The sequence below is a fragment of the Sturnira hondurensis genome, unplaced genomic scaffold, assembly GCF_014824575.4.
Source record: "Sturnira hondurensis isolate 20B ecotype Veracruz unplaced genomic scaffold, ASM1482457v3 Scaffold0020119, whole genome shotgun sequence".
Lineage (NCBI taxonomy): Eukaryota > Metazoa > Chordata > Mammalia > Chiroptera > Phyllostomidae > Sturnira > Sturnira hondurensis.
Genome location: NW_028092750.1, coordinates 5,985,557 through 6,000,490, shown reverse-complemented (window position 1 = coordinate 6,000,490; position 14,934 = coordinate 5,985,557). Strand labels below are relative to the sequence as shown.

General features: G+C 47.2%; 2 protein-coding genes across 2 annotated transcripts in view; both read left to right on the top strand.

Moving 5' to 3' along the window:
• NWD1 (NACHT and WD repeat domain containing 1) overlaps nucleotides 1-6,094 on the top strand; it is a 57,576-nt gene extending 51,482 nt beyond the window's left edge. The window contains exons 18-19 of the mRNA XM_037029027.1: nucleotides 2,667-2,772; nucleotides 4,605-6,094. Coding sequence (XP_036884922.1) covers nucleotides 2,667-2,772; nucleotides 4,605-4,906 — 408 coding nt within the window. The 3' untranslated portion in view covers nucleotides 4,907-6,094. The remainder of the gene's footprint in view (nucleotides 1-2,666; nucleotides 2,773-4,604) is intronic.
• Nucleotides 6,095-13,024: 6,930 nt separating this feature from the next.
• The window catches only part of SIN3B (SIN3 transcription regulator family member B), a 36,312-nt gene continuing 34,402 nt past the window's right edge, over nucleotides 13,025-14,934 (top strand). The window contains exons 1-3 of the mRNA XM_037029028.1: nucleotides 13,025-13,134; nucleotides 13,378-13,484; nucleotides 14,699-14,852. Coding sequence (XP_036884923.1) covers nucleotides 13,033-13,134; nucleotides 13,378-13,484; nucleotides 14,699-14,852 — 363 coding nt within the window. The 5' untranslated portion in view covers nucleotides 13,025-13,032. The remainder of the gene's footprint in view (nucleotides 13,135-13,377; nucleotides 13,485-14,698; nucleotides 14,853-14,934) is intronic.

Here is a 14,934-nt window from a genome sequence, read left to right as displayed (position 1 = left end):
CCTGCCATTGACCAAGGTCGGGAGTAGGCTTGGAGAAGTGGGGTGCTCACCACAAGAGCGGAGTTAAAGGGGGTGCTCAAAAACTCAGCAGTCTAGAGAAATCACAACAAATGCAAAAGATCCATGAAGAACAAAAATATCAACACTTAAAATCAAGACAGGATCAGCCCTGGCTGGTGTGGCTCAGTGTACTGAGCACCAAAGGGTAGCTGGTTCAATTCCCACTCAGGGCACATGCCTGGATCAGGTCCCCAGTAGGGGGAGTGTGAGAGGCAACCACATGTTAATGTTTCTTTCCCTCCCTTCTCTCTAAAAAAAAATAAGTGAAGTCTTTTAAAAAATAAAATCAAATCAAGACAGGATCAAATCCTGCACTGGTGTAGCCTCACCTCACTCTCCTGAACCCGGACTCTGTCGCTCTCCCACTCACCAGCTTTGACTTCGTGGTCTACACCAGGCTGCGGCTGCTCCTTTTTTTCCCTAGAGGTTAATGACTTTTTATTGTTGAATGATATTGTGAAGTCTATAGCTACAGTTTAGTTGGGAAAAAATGCTTTGCATTTATAGCAAGGACACATTTATTCCAGTGGAATAAAACAGACACAGACAAAAGACCAGATACACATTAAAAAAAGAGAGACTACGTGTTTTACCTGGCCCTACTTTTGCTATTTTGAACTGTACCTTTCCTATTAGAAAATTAATCTTACACATACATTAAGTCTGATTTATCCTCTCACATTTTAAAAATATTTTTAAATATTTTTATTTATTTATCTTTAGAGAGGAAGGGAAGAGGAGAAGGAGAGAAATATCAACGTATGGTTGTTTCTCATGCGTCCCCTGCCGGGAACTGGCCTGCAACCCAGGCATGTGCCCTGACTGGGAATCGAACCGTGATCGTGTGGTTCGCAGGCCCAAGCTCAATCCACTGAGCTACACCAGCCAGGGCTGTCCTCTCACATTTTTAAACATGAAATGCAGCTTCCCACAATGTCTATTTCTATAAACAAAAGATTGAGAACAAAATGGGAAACAGTTTTAAACCAAAGCAAGTAAAAGTAGACTGCTATGACCAAACAGCAGAAAAGTTGAGTAAAACGTGCCCCAGTGTGGCTCATCGCAAAGAAACACCTTTACTCAGAGAGGCAAACTTTTCTGATAAAGGAGTTTGCCTCTCACTCCCTCTGCAGTGCCAGGCCTGGACACAGTTCTGGTAAATCGCTAGGTGAAAGAACGTATACAAAATGTCTGAAAGCTCAATATCAGAATAGGGCTAATTCCGATCAAAACTGCATGCTGATCTAACCGTACACCTCCGGGCTTCCTTCTGGCTGTAAGGAAGCATCTGAGAGCAGGGCAGACACCAGCAGCCCTGCGCCTGGAGCCTTGTCCTCGGTGGGGAGACACTGAGCTCTGTGTGGGCAGAAGTTTTTGTGTTGCTCATTGAAATCGCCCCCATCCTCAGGGGAGCTCTGATACAGCCTCGGGACTCCATAAATGTCCGTGAAATAAAATTAAGGCAGCAAGTATGTGATGGGTTGGGGAGGGACAGGTGTGTGGGAAAAAATAGGGCAATGTCAAGGGGGTAGAGAGTAGCAAGGGCTGCTATTTGAGGCCAAGTAAGTCCTGCGGAATAGCATTCTAGGCAGAAGGAACAGTAGCTGCAAAGGCTCTGAAGAGGGAACTGGTGACTCCTTTCTATACAAAGTGTCTCAGAGTCTCCACTGCCCGTCTCCAAGAGCTATTCTAACTTTTCTGTCCATATTATTAAGAACTACATTATATATTATATTATATATGCATTATATAAAAATATACATATTAAAATATTCTGTCATTTAACCCTCATGATGATCTTGTACCTTTGGGGTTCTTATGCCAGTTTTTTAGACGGGGAACGAAGTCCATACTTCAGGTTGCAAGATGCGAAAACTGTTAGCAAACACAGGGAGGTGATCTTGTACTAGGAGAGCAGAGTATGAGTAGTTCCATCTTTAAAAGCCTTTGTCCCACCCGACTTACGTACTCATGTTCGTGAAGCCACTGCAAGGCTGGGAGGTAAGAATTGTGCTGCCTTGTTGAGACAGGAGATGTCACCGCTGCAGTTAAACGCCCCTCGATTTCTGTCTTGTTTCTAAACGAACTTCGTGTTGGAAAGACTTTAGAATCACAGAAAAGCTTAGACTTACAGCCCATTTACTGAGCTGGCTGCCCCTGATGTTAATGTTTCATAGGACAAGAAAGTGTTTGTGAAAACTGGGAGGTTAACACGGGGACACCATTATTAACTGAATTATGAACTTCATTGGGATTGTACGTTTTTGACAAATTCCCTTTTTCTGCTCCAGGATCCCAGATTGCATTGAGTACAGAGCTTTTAATTAAAGACAGTGATAGCTAATACCTGTATAACTGAGGTCACTTAAGAAGTAAACCCTAGAATTTCTTCTCTCCAATGCCAAGTACCTCTGAAACTCTCAGCCCAGCCTCAGTAAAGGTGTGTTTTGACCCCGAAAACACCGATGCTGCCTGTCTCTCCGGGCTCTCACTGGATCCATCCCCCATGGGGTGCTCGCAGGCCTCGCTTCCCACACCCACGCCCGGGGCTGCTCTTCCGTGTGTCTCTCTGTCTGAAATCAAGATGACGCTGTCTTTTCCCACAGAACACGTACTGCCGGGGAGTCCAATGTGCTTGCTTCTCCAAGGATGACAAGTACGTGTACTCGGGCTTGAGGGATCGCTCCGTGATTGTCTGGAGTGTGCTGGATGGTGAGTCACTTTTGTTTCTTTTTCTAAGACTTTATTTATGTATTTATTTATTTATTTTAGAGACAGGGGAAGGAAGGGGGCAGGAGAGGGAGAGAAATATCGATGTGAGAGAGAAACATCGATTGGTTGCCTCTCATGATGCTCTTGACTGGGGACCAAACCCACAGCCCAGACATGTACCCTTGACCAGGAATTGAACCGGCAACATTTCACTTTGCAGGATGATACTCCAACCAACCGAGTAGCACTGGTCAGGGCGAGTCATTTTGATTTGAGAACAAGATCAAGCTTAGATCTGGAGAAAAAGGCCGTGCTCTGGGCCCTGGGCATTAGAGGGCCTGCTTGGCCTTCTCTAGCTGGCTCCCTCGAAGGCCTCTGCAGGCCAAGGGGACAGACCCACCTGGAGCTACAGCTTCTCTTCTAGACCCACACGCTGGGTACTTAGAAGTCCAGTGCCTATTGGCTAGGAGCCCCTTCAGGGACTGCACAGACGCCTTCCCCAGGTCCGCCCTTCTGAGGGGGGACTGTGCCCCCAGTGTGCATGCCTCTAGGTTCAGGGGGTAACTGTGGGTGCTGTGCACAAAGTCTGGATGTGCAAGGCCCCTGAGAGTGTAGGATGCAGCTGGGTGTGGGAAGAGGAGGGGGTCCAGCCACAAACAGCCAGGGGTGGGCTCTCCCACACCACTGTATTCCAGCGTGGAGTTCTCAACCTGGACCTGACAGGTGGTTTCAAAGGTACAGCCATCCATGTAGGAGGACAGAACAGATTCCGTTTGATTGTTTCTTAGCTGGATTTGCAGCATGTAGATATTGTGTCTTCCAGGATGTGGGCCTTGATTCATTCTCTTGCCCCAAGCCTCATAAAAGTTAGGGGCAGCCTGCTTAAGACCACTTTGAAAACCCCACATCTCTTGGTCTGCTTAATATTACACTAAAGGTATATTAACAAGAGTTGACACTTCCTGTGTACTGGGTGCTGTCACCGAGTAAGTAATGTTAGCTCTCTCAATAGTCATCCGCATCTTACAGAGCAAAAACTGGGGCTCTGAGAGTGGGTGGCTTGCCCAGGGTCCCAAGGTGAGTATCTGGTAAGCTGTGGTTTGGAGCTGGTCTTTCTGGTCCCCTTGCTCACCTCCGTCACCCTCCTACACGGTTTCCTATGGACAGTGGCTGGGGGTAAGTGCCATTGCCATTTAACAAATGAAGAAGCTGAAGTTTCGAGAGGTTAAAGGAATTTTCCAAGGCCACAAAGCAGGTAAGTAACTGAATGAATATCAGGTAGAGTCAAATACATTGTAATAGAATACAATAGAGTCAACAGAGTCAAATACATTGTAATCAAACACATTGCAATAGAATGCATTGCAATCCAATGCATGCAGTCCAGTACATCATAACTGTAGTCTAATATATCATAATCTATTAAACTGTAGCAAAGATGCCCGGCAGAATGTCACAGATGGCCCCCAAACTGAGGTCTGTGGAGTGTGGCCTCAAAAGCCCATCCCGGCAGGTTCACAACTTCCCTGTCACTCCTCCTTCAATAATAATAATATTATTTACTGAGCTCACTCTGGGCTGAAATTTATAGTCATCACCCAACATGATGACATCTTTAAAGCTTCAGAATTCCCCTCAGCACATAGATTCAGTTACCACTCACATATTGCAGATGAAGTATGAGGGACTCTGAGAGGTCAGATGTCACACCTGACCCAGTAAAGGGCAGAGCAGAGATTTGATCCCATGCAGCCAATTCTTAATTGTGTGAGATGGAACTTCTGTGGCCCTGGTTTTCTAATCTGTGCTGCCTGACCTCCACCCCCCAACAGGCACCCTCCTGGCCATCCAGTTTGTCCATGCCGTGGTGAACAGAATCATCCCAACCTCCAATGGCTTCATTGCCCCCACCAGGCATGGCTATCTCCTCCGTGAACGATTCCAGTGCCCTTCATCCAGAGCCTCGCAGCAGGACTCTCTCCAGAACATCAAGAAGCCAGTGTGGATGGTCAAATCAAGGCGGAGGGAAGAGCTGGTTGCTGCTGCAGGAGCACCGCAGGACTCAGGATTAGAGAGTGCCCAGGGAAAGGAACGCAAAGCAAACAAGCGTTCACAAGTCTGCCTGATAGTGTAGAACTGCCTGTGGGGGAATGGGGTTCCCTGAGCTTCCCCATTCAAATCGGCTGAAGTGAATTATGTATTTATGTATATCAGGACCCAAGGCCTCAGATCATGTGACCCAGACCTTGCTTCTCAACATCTTTCCATTCCTCTCTCCTCCTCGTGGGCTCCATTCGCAGACCTGCCATCCCTAACTTTGCAACATGGCAGCCATTTCCATAGAAAAGAGAGCTTCCCTCTCCCAACAGTTTGAACTAAAGTCCTGGCCTCGATTCTATTGGTCCCAGTTGGCTCATATGCTTATCCCGGAACCAATCAATTGTCTAGGAGAATGTAGCTCTGTGATAAGCCAGCCTGACTCAATGACTTAATTGCCCACCAGGGCTCTCAGTCCGCCCAATTCTGTGGACTGAGAATGGGAGAAGCTATTCCCAGGAGAGAAACTGGGGCGCTGGTACGAGGCAAAGCGGGGATGGGTGGATGTAAGACTGACTGAACCACAGACGTGAACCACAAAGCTTTATAGTTTAAAAAGCACCGGGTGCTGTGGTCTGATCCTTATCACAGCCCATACTTCCGGGAGGGCAGGAATTTCTGCGTCCACTTTACACACGGGTAAGTCGGCCTTGTAGAGGTCTCTGTGACTTGCTCAAGGTCACAGCCTAGGTGCAAGAGCTCTGAGAAACGAGAATAAGCAGCCGTTCATCCCGTTTCAATCCCTCTTGGACCAGCTCTTCTTCCATTTTAGTCTCATGAGCACGGCTATCCAGTCCACAGGTGGCACAGTCAAATGCCTGAAGGGGCCAGTGAGAAATCTAGATGGCACTCGTGCCCCCGGGGGAGTAGCCAAGAGTGATGGAGATGACACAAATGTGGAGGACACACGCTCTGCCTGGGATGGGCGTGGGCACCTTGGCTCTACCCGGGTCTCTCCACAAGGAAGGCAGCCCGCCTTTGCCAGAGCTTTCTGCGGTCATCAGCAAAGCCAGAAATCTAGACTTTTAGGCAAAGTGTTTTCACTTTTAAAAGTTGGTGATTGGCTCAAATTTACATCTCCAGGCATCTTCGGCCTGTGTGTCTCCAGCTCATGAGCTGACTTCAGGACTCAGGCTGGTGTTACACAATCAACTTGTCAGAGTTCTTCCATCTCCTTGGCTCCCAAGCTTCAAGGAAGAAGAAGCTTTTTTAAAAAAAAATGTATTTTATTGATTATACCATTACAGTTGTTCTATTCCCCCCTTCATTCCCCTCCACCCTGCACACCCCTCCCCCACCATTCCCCCCTTTAGTTTATGACCACGTGTCTCAACTTCTTTAGATTCTATATTTCCCCTACTATTCTTGCCTTCCCCCCTATCTATTTTCTATCTACCGTCTATGCTATTTTCTGTACCTTCTCCCCCCTTCTCCTCCTCTCACTCCCCTGTTGCTAACCCTCCATGTGATCTTCATTTCTATGATTCCACTCCTGATCTAGCTGTCCTCTTGGTTTGCTTTGGTTTTAAGAAATGGAGGCTCTTGGAAGTAGATGGAAAGAGCTGTCAACATCGCCCTGACGTGCTTTGGACTGTCTCTGTCCTGAGAAGTTCAACAGTCCGACTGTTTCCATTGAAATGACCCAGATCTTGCTTCTTTGCTCGAAGCCTCTCAAAGCCCCACTTGCTTCTGAGGCCCTTATTGTAAGGACAGGAGAGTCCAGATCTCCAAGGTGCTAATCCTCCTCCCTTCTGTGATATTCAGAGTTTCAAAAAAAGTGACCTGAGAAGAACAGAAGCTTCCGACCTGCTTGTGACCCAACTGACTACCTTAGTCAGTCGTTTCCCAAACCAGGGTTCCGAGGAAGGCAGCATCACGCTCCGCTGGAAGATGTTTTAAGCTGCAATTATAAAATGCATGCTGAGGCACGTTGCGCAGCAGGTTTTAAGGTGCCGGAGATCACTGACTTGGGATTCTCCTGCCATCTCCATTTAACTTGGATTGCCAGGGGAGCCCTGAAAAAACAGTTACTCTTTGCCACCAGTTCTGTCAGTCGGGGAACAAAGTGGGTGTTGTGACAAAGTACAATTTCTGGCTTAAAATGTGCACATCCATCTCAACAGTCTTGTTGAGAATCAGTTGCTTTGTGGGCAAACACAAAAGTGAACATAGGAAAGGAGTTTTCGCTAACAAAATGCTTCTCCGAACTGTTGCTTCCACCGGAGGCTTTGCAGGGCATTTTCACTTGAGAGAGTTTGGTTGCTCGGAGCCTCCAGCAAGCCCTGAGCTTGGAGGCACGACTTCCCTAAGGTCTCCCAGCCTCAGAGGAACCAGGATGAGGATGTGGTTGTCAAAATCCTCAACTCATTCTCTTTTTTTAAGTTTATTGATTTAGTGGAAGAGGAAGGGAGGGAGAGAGAGAGAGAGAGAGAATGAATGAATGACGGAGAAACACCAATCTGTCGTTCCACTTACTGATGCATTCAGTGGTTGCTTCTCGTTTGTGCCCTCACCAAGGATCAAACCTGTAACCCTGGCGTTTTGGGACGACACTCTAACCAAACTGAGCTACCCCACCAGGGCCTCACCTTGCTCTCTTATGCTAAGTAGGACCATGTAACCCCTCATGCAAACAGGGACACTTTTTTTAAATTGTATTTTTTCCATGACCATGTATCCCGCTGATCTGCCCTCCCCTATAAGTCACCACACTGTTGTCCACGTCCATGAGTCCTTTTTCCTTTTTTTTGCTTGATCTCCTCACACCCTAACCCCACCCCCAGAGCTGTCAGCCTGATCTCCATTTATGAGTCTGTCTCTATTTTGCTTGTTAGTTCAGTTTGTTCATTTGATTCCACATATCAGTGAAATCATATGGTATTTGTCTTTCTCTGACTGGCTTATTTCACTTAGCATAATGTTCTCCAGGTCCATCCATGCTAGGGGACACTTTTTGAGAGTAAAATGGAATGATTTAATAATCACTCCCAGACCACTGAAATAAACTGGACTTTCCCAGGACTATGGAAATCTACAGCCCCTCTAGCCGTAGCAAGAATTAATTTGTTAAATTCTAGAGACCTTTTAAAAACTGAGATATAAGTGACACAGATTAGTTTCAGGTGTACAACACATGATTCATTCTATGTATATATTGCAAACTGATCACTACAATACATCTAGTTAATATCCATCACCACACAGTTACAATTACTTTTCATTCATTCATTCTTTCTTTCTTTCTTTTTTGTTTGGTTTTTGGTTTGGGGGTTTGGTTGCTACTTTGTCTCGTTTTTGGTTTGTTTGGCTCACTGAGGTGTAACTGACATGCAATATTACATTAGTTTCCGGTGTACCACATAATGGTTCGATATTTGTATTTATTATAAAATAAAATTACCACAATTAGTCCAGTTAACACCTACTACCACACAAAGTCACAAAATATTTTTGCATGATAAGATATTTTAAGACGTATTCTCTCAACAACTTGCAAATGTGTGGGACGCTGCGACCCAGGCCCTGCCACTTACCTGGGCGCCCACGGCCACCTTGACTGTCTCACCTGCCCTCATCCCTCTGCTTTCGGCAATTGCCACTCTGTTCTCTGGGTCTACAAGTTTCATATTTTTTTAATTTCTTTTAAAGTGTAGTTTAAAAGTCTGAAGACTGTTTACCTACCGTAACGTTAGAACTCACAGCAGAGCTGCCCTGTGCGCACGGTGACCCCTCGCTGACTCGCCAGTCCCAGCGGTGGCAGCTCCATCGTCTGCTGAGCCGGTGCCAGGTGAGGGCGGGGACTGGGGTGAGGAGGGACACAGAGTTCAAGGTGGCACCAAACAGCTCGACAATCAAGATAAGTAATGTTTTATTTTCATGTTTTTAAAAAATCAAAATAAATAAAAATGTGTAATGAACCAAATATCAGCATTTTAAATAAAAATGGAATTTGACCCTTTTCTCTCACAGACTTGCCTCACTCTCCTCACCCTCATTCCAGCCCTGTTGACACCAAGACGCAGGACAGTCTTTTAGGAAGAAGGTTACTCTCCCATACAACCACACACACCTATGAACCACACATACCTGTGAACACTGACAATCGTTATTTAATATCTTTTCAGAGGCATCCCTAATTTTCCTCATTAGCCCCCAGACCTCTTTTTTATAACTGCTCCTTTCCAAATGGGACCCAACCAAGATGCGTTCATGTGCTGTATTTGGTTATTTTGTCTCTCTAGTCTCTTATATTCCAGAGCCGGCCTCAGCAAGCCACGGCCTGTGAGCCTGCATCTGTTCTGGAAGTAAAGTTTTACCAAAACATGGCCACGTGCATCACTTACATGTTGCCTGTGGCACCTTACATGCTACAGTGACAGAGAACGTATGACCCAAAGCCAAAAATATTTGCCATCTGCCCCGTTACAGAAAAGCCTGCCAGGCCTGGTCTTGAGGCTCAATTAGATTCAGGGTAAAGATTTTAAAAATAGATTTTATCTTTTACAGTACTTTTAGGATCACAGCAAAATTAATTGGAAGGTATAGAGATTTCCCATATGCCCCTACCCCCATACATGCCTAATTTCCCCCACCAGAGTGGTACATTTGTGACAATTGATGAACCTACACTGACACATCAACACATCACTGTCACAGGGTATACATTTTTTAAAGAGATTTTAGACCTGGCCTGCAACCCAGGCATGTGCCCTGACTAGGAATCGAACCAACGACCCTTTATTTCATGGGCCTGCGCTCAATCCACTGAGCTATACCACCCTGCACAGGGTATACTTTTTCAACAAGGCTACTTCATGGGAGTGTTATTAGTTGCCTATTGCTGTTTAACAAATTACCACAAGCTTGGTATCTGAAAATAACAGCCATTTATTGTCTCACAGTTTCAAGGGATAGGAATCTGGGTGCCTGTGGCTAGGCTCTCTGTTCAGGGTGTCACAAGGTGCCAGTCAGGCTGGGAACTCATTGAGAGGCCCAGAGCCCTTTTCCACGCTAATTCAGGTTGTTGGCAGAATTGAGCTCCTCACAGCGCCTAGAGGCTGCCCATCCCCCTAGGCAGTTTGCTGCAAGGCTGGCTCCTCCTCCTTCAAGGCCAGCAAGATCGCATCTGTTTTCTGCTTCAAGACTCTGCCTCTAGACTGTCTCTTAAAGGGTGCTCCTGATGAGGTCAGGACCACCCAGAAGAGTCTTGCTTCTGATGAACTCACCATCAACTCATTTGGTACCTTAAAGATACCTCCAAAATCTTTTTAGCTTTGCCATGTGACATCACCTAATCTCAGGAGTGACATGCATTGCACTCCCAAGTCACACTCACGCTCCGTGGTGGGGGATTAGACAGGGTGCATGGACCAGAGATGAGAATCTCCGGGTCCATCTTGAAATTCTGCCACGACACTTGATTCTGGACTTTAGAGATTCTGGTTATCAAGTTTGCCATCTGGGGAGACAGATTGAAACAGGATCTTTTGATCTTATCTTCTTAACCCCACCAAAAGACTATCCAACAAAAGACCTGCTTAAGAATCTCCCCTTAATGTTAAATTTGACAAACAGTAAGGAAATTTGTGTTCCAAAGCTGGTCCATCTAAACTGTCAAGTCTAAGGTTTTCAATTTCATCTGTGTAGATGAAAATGGTAAAGGAAAAAATTACCTTGGAAACTTTTTATGCTTTAAGAAAATAAGAATGACAAGATGTATGTGTACCATTGTCCACATTCTAACACAGGCACATAGACATACGGGCTCTGGAATAGCATGGGAGATAGGAAATATATGTGACCACCATGGAAAAATACCTCCTGCCACCCAGGAGCTTAACCCAGCCCAGCAGGGGTTGAGGAAGGCTTCTTGGAGGAGGTAGCATTCTAGCTGAGTTCTGAAGGACACACACACACACACACACACACACACGCACGCAAATTGGTCTGTGGTTGCCTGTTCTCAAAATGAGTGAGGGCTTCCTCTGACCACATGAAATCTATGAAAAGAATGGAAAACTAAAAGTGATCCTTAAAATTTGAATAGAATCACACTCCTTGGAGGCAGTGGGTATTGTATGAGGACTTTGTCGGCGTGTCAGAAGCATACATAGGCTGTTGGTTCTCCGGAACAGCGACTAATAAGTTGTCAGGCATGGATGTGAAAAGGACATCTGGTGGCCACAGTCCGCTTTAGCTGCGTGTTCCTACAGGAGTGTGCTGAAGTCGTGCAGAGTTCCTTTCTGGGCTGGGGGCCATGTTTCCGGCGCCCTCACCCCGACTTCTGCCCAGCACCATATTCGCTCTGTTTTACCTTCTAAGTACCACTCCTGTTCCCCCACCCCCACAACTTTCACAGCTCCCATCCTGGTCTAAGCCACCACCGTCCCCTGCCTGCAGGATAAAACAGCCTCCCTGCTCTCACCTCTGGATCCCCTCCAATCGCTTCCCTGCAGAGCAGCCAGAGCGATGTGCTTCCAAATTCAAAGCTGCTCAAGCACCTCCTTGCATAAAATCCATGCGCAATTTCCACCAGCATGAAATGCCAAGACCAAAATTCCTAACTCATCACACAGCTGCCATAGAAGGGAGCTCGGCTGCTTGAAGAGGCCACCTGTCGGTGCTCCTGACAGCAGCCCCAACATGAGTATCAGCCTACAGCCAGCAGCAACTGACAGGTGGGTAAACCTTTAGAGGATTCCAGCTTCAGCCTTCTAGCTACCTACCTGACACCAGGGCCCACGGATAAGCTATTTTTGCCAAGCCTGCCCAAATTGCATATTGGAGACCAAAGTAAATTTTGTTGTCAATCAAAGTCTCTAACTCTTGGGGTGGTTTGTTAAACAGTCACAGTAACTGGAACATAGTAACTGTTACATTTGTACCTTTTTTGAAGTATCTATTATAGTTAAAACTTGACATTTGTTTGGGTGTGTAATTATTTGATTCCTAGTCTTCCTGAAAAGCTAAAAGCTCTAGGAGGGCAAAAGCCTTGTTAGTTTCATTCACTATTCTATTCCTGACACATAGCACAGTGCCTGGTAAATGATGCATTCACTGCCAATGCATTCTCAGCTTCCCAGCACCTGTTCGTGTAGAACAAGAGATGTCATTTGGTCATTGATTATACGCTCATTCATTCCATAAATGCTCACTGATGTGGCGGCTCTGTGTCAGGAAATTGTGATGAAGCAGGGCAGAGGAGGAGTCAGTTTGGTTGTGTTTTGAAGGATGCATAGGTGTTTTCTGGGTAATGAAGAGATGGAACAGAGCTTCTGGCAAGGGAAATGGAATGTGCCAGTGCACGTGGCCAGCAAGCAGCCAGGCCAGTCAGGAATTGGCAGGAGGTTCTACACAGATAGAGGGTGGGTAGAAAATTCTGCAAGAAAAGGTTCATAAGGGCCAGGTTCTGATGACCTCCAATGCTGCATGTAGATGCTTAGATTTCAACTCACAAAAAGAAAGAAAGAAAAAAAAACAAAACAGAAGACTTTGGAGGTTTGGAAGCAGCCATGGAATGATCCCAGTTCTTGATAGCACCAGGGTGGGGAAAACTGGTTACATGGCTACTGAACTGGCCCAGTGGGGAAGTGATGAGGCCAGAACTAGGGAAGTGAAGATGGGAGGAGCGGAACAAAAATTCACCACATAGGGCCCTGTGTTAGGCTGCTGTGCCACATTGTCACATCAGCCCTAGAAAGCAGGGTTCCACCAACATTTTTTAGTAATATATCAGGCTCTGCAGACCTTAGTATCTGTCTCACCAACCCACCCTGCTGCTGTGGCACAAAAGCAGCCAGAGATAATGGGTAAAGGGTGGGCATGCACGTGTTCCAATAAAATTTTATTTTACAGAAATAAAAATTTGAATTTCAGCATTTTCGCGTGTCACGAAAGTCTTCCCTTTTAGACATTTTCCAACTTTCACAGAGTGTAAAAACTTTCTGAACTTGGGTGTGAAACCAGGCAAAACCAGGCACTGGTTTCCCACCAGTGCTTTAGTACTGTGTATCATCAGCTTTAGGGGTAAGCGCCAAGACAGCAAAGCCCGCAAGGATCCCCGCCCCCTCTGACGTCATCAGGCCGCGCCCCCAGGGCGGAGCCGGCGCATGCGCGTCCTGCCCGCGGGCGGGGGCGGGGCGGACCAAGATTCCTACTTCCAACATGGCGCACGCTGGCGGCGGAGGCGGCCCCGCGGGCCGGGGGCTGAGCGGCGCCCGTTGGGGTCGCTCGGGGTCCGCGGGCCACGAGAAGCTGCCAGTGCATGTGAGTGGCGCCCCAGCCTTCCCTTGGAGACCCCGTCATCTGGCCCTCACATACCTGCGCCCCCAACCCGTGCCCCGCCCGGCCCCACCTCTGGCTCTCCATGGGGCTTGGAACCCCAGACCACCGACCTCTCACATCAGGCCCCTCCGATGCCGGCCCGGCTCCGTCCCCGCCAGAGACCCCAGTCCCCAGTTCCCTCCGCCGACCTGGCTCATCGGGATCTTACCCCTCCCCCTCCTGTAGGTGGAGGACGCCCTCACCTACCTGGACCAGGTGAAAATCCGCTTTGGCAGCGACCCTGCCACTTACAACGGCTTCCTGGAGATTATGAAGGAGTTCAAAAGCCAAAGGTACCCGTGGGGCCCCTCTCCACCCCGGGGGGCCGCCATCGGGCTGAGCGACGTGGAGCCCCCAGCTGGGTGACCTTGCACAGGTCGTCAAACCTCTGGGATCCTCGGTTCCTTACTCTAAAACACGGGAGTGTAGAGTCCCCTCTTTGTGGAGCTCTTATGGGAATTCCTGGAAGGAGGGCAGGTGTAGGGGTGAGGCGAGTGAGGTGAGTCAGAACAGCAAAGTCTTTCTTCAAAATTTTGATTTTTAAATGAACTTTTTTTTTATCCAGGTCTCTTTAAAATTAATTTTTAAAGCATTGCATTAAAATGTTATTATTCTTGATTGTTGAATGTCTTGGCAACCTCTCTCCCTTAACTCTTGTCCCCAAGGTGAGTTCCTCACTCACCTCACCCTAATCCCAGGCCTCCTAGGAAGTTATGCCCTCAAAATCCTTGGTAAGGAACCTGCTATTTTAGAAGGCATTTAAAACATATTAGTTGTTTTTTCAGGCATAGAATCAAGAGGGTTAGACATCCATAGAGGACCCTGGAATCATCCCCTTGTGTGAGAGGAGACTCACTGAGGCCTATCAGACAGAGTCAGGACTAGAACTTGGGTCCTCTGATGCTTAGATCCTTGACTTACATCCCCACCCTGCTGCTTCTCCCTCTAAGGAAGTATGACAGGGCTGGCCTGGTTTCTTTCCACAAACACTACGCTGAGGCCTTGGCCTTGACTGCACCCGTGATGGAGACCCCACCCCTCCCCTCGAATTCTTAAGCAGTTCCCGTGCTTATAGGTCCTTTAGTATTTATGCGTTGTAATCAGTTGCTGGGATCAATTCCTGTGTCATTGTTGATCCCTAATTCATATTAAATGAAGGAATTTATCTCACCCCATCATTTAGAGGACTTTGACCTCCTGCCACATCTTGGAGTCCAGGACTTGCAGTTGCTCTCGCAACAGCCTTAGCACTGAGTACCTGTGCTTGGAGTGTTTGGGGGAGCTGTTCCATGTGACCGTTCTGTGGTGCGCACCAGGGGCACAGTGAGCTGAGGCCTGGTTGCTCTGGAAGTAGATCACTGTCAGCAGAATCACCCCAGTCACATTTTCGGGTGCTTTGTCGTCAGTGAGAAGCTGGTTATATGGCACTGTCACAGGAGTCTGGAATAGATTTCACTTCGAATTTGTTTGTGGAGATGCTTTTGCCCATTCACGTTCTTTATTCCAGCATCGATACTCCTGGAGTCATCCGACGAGTCTCACAGCTCTTCCACGAACACCCTGACCTCATCGTTGGATTCAACGCTTTCCTTCCCCTTGGGTACAGAATCGACATTCCTAAGAATGGCAAGTTAAACATACAGTCGCCTCTGTCCAGCCAGGTATGCTGCTGCAGTGGTTTGTGTGATAATTGGCCTTAACACAGCTCACACTGGTTCTCAGGCACTCGGGTCAGACAGTGTG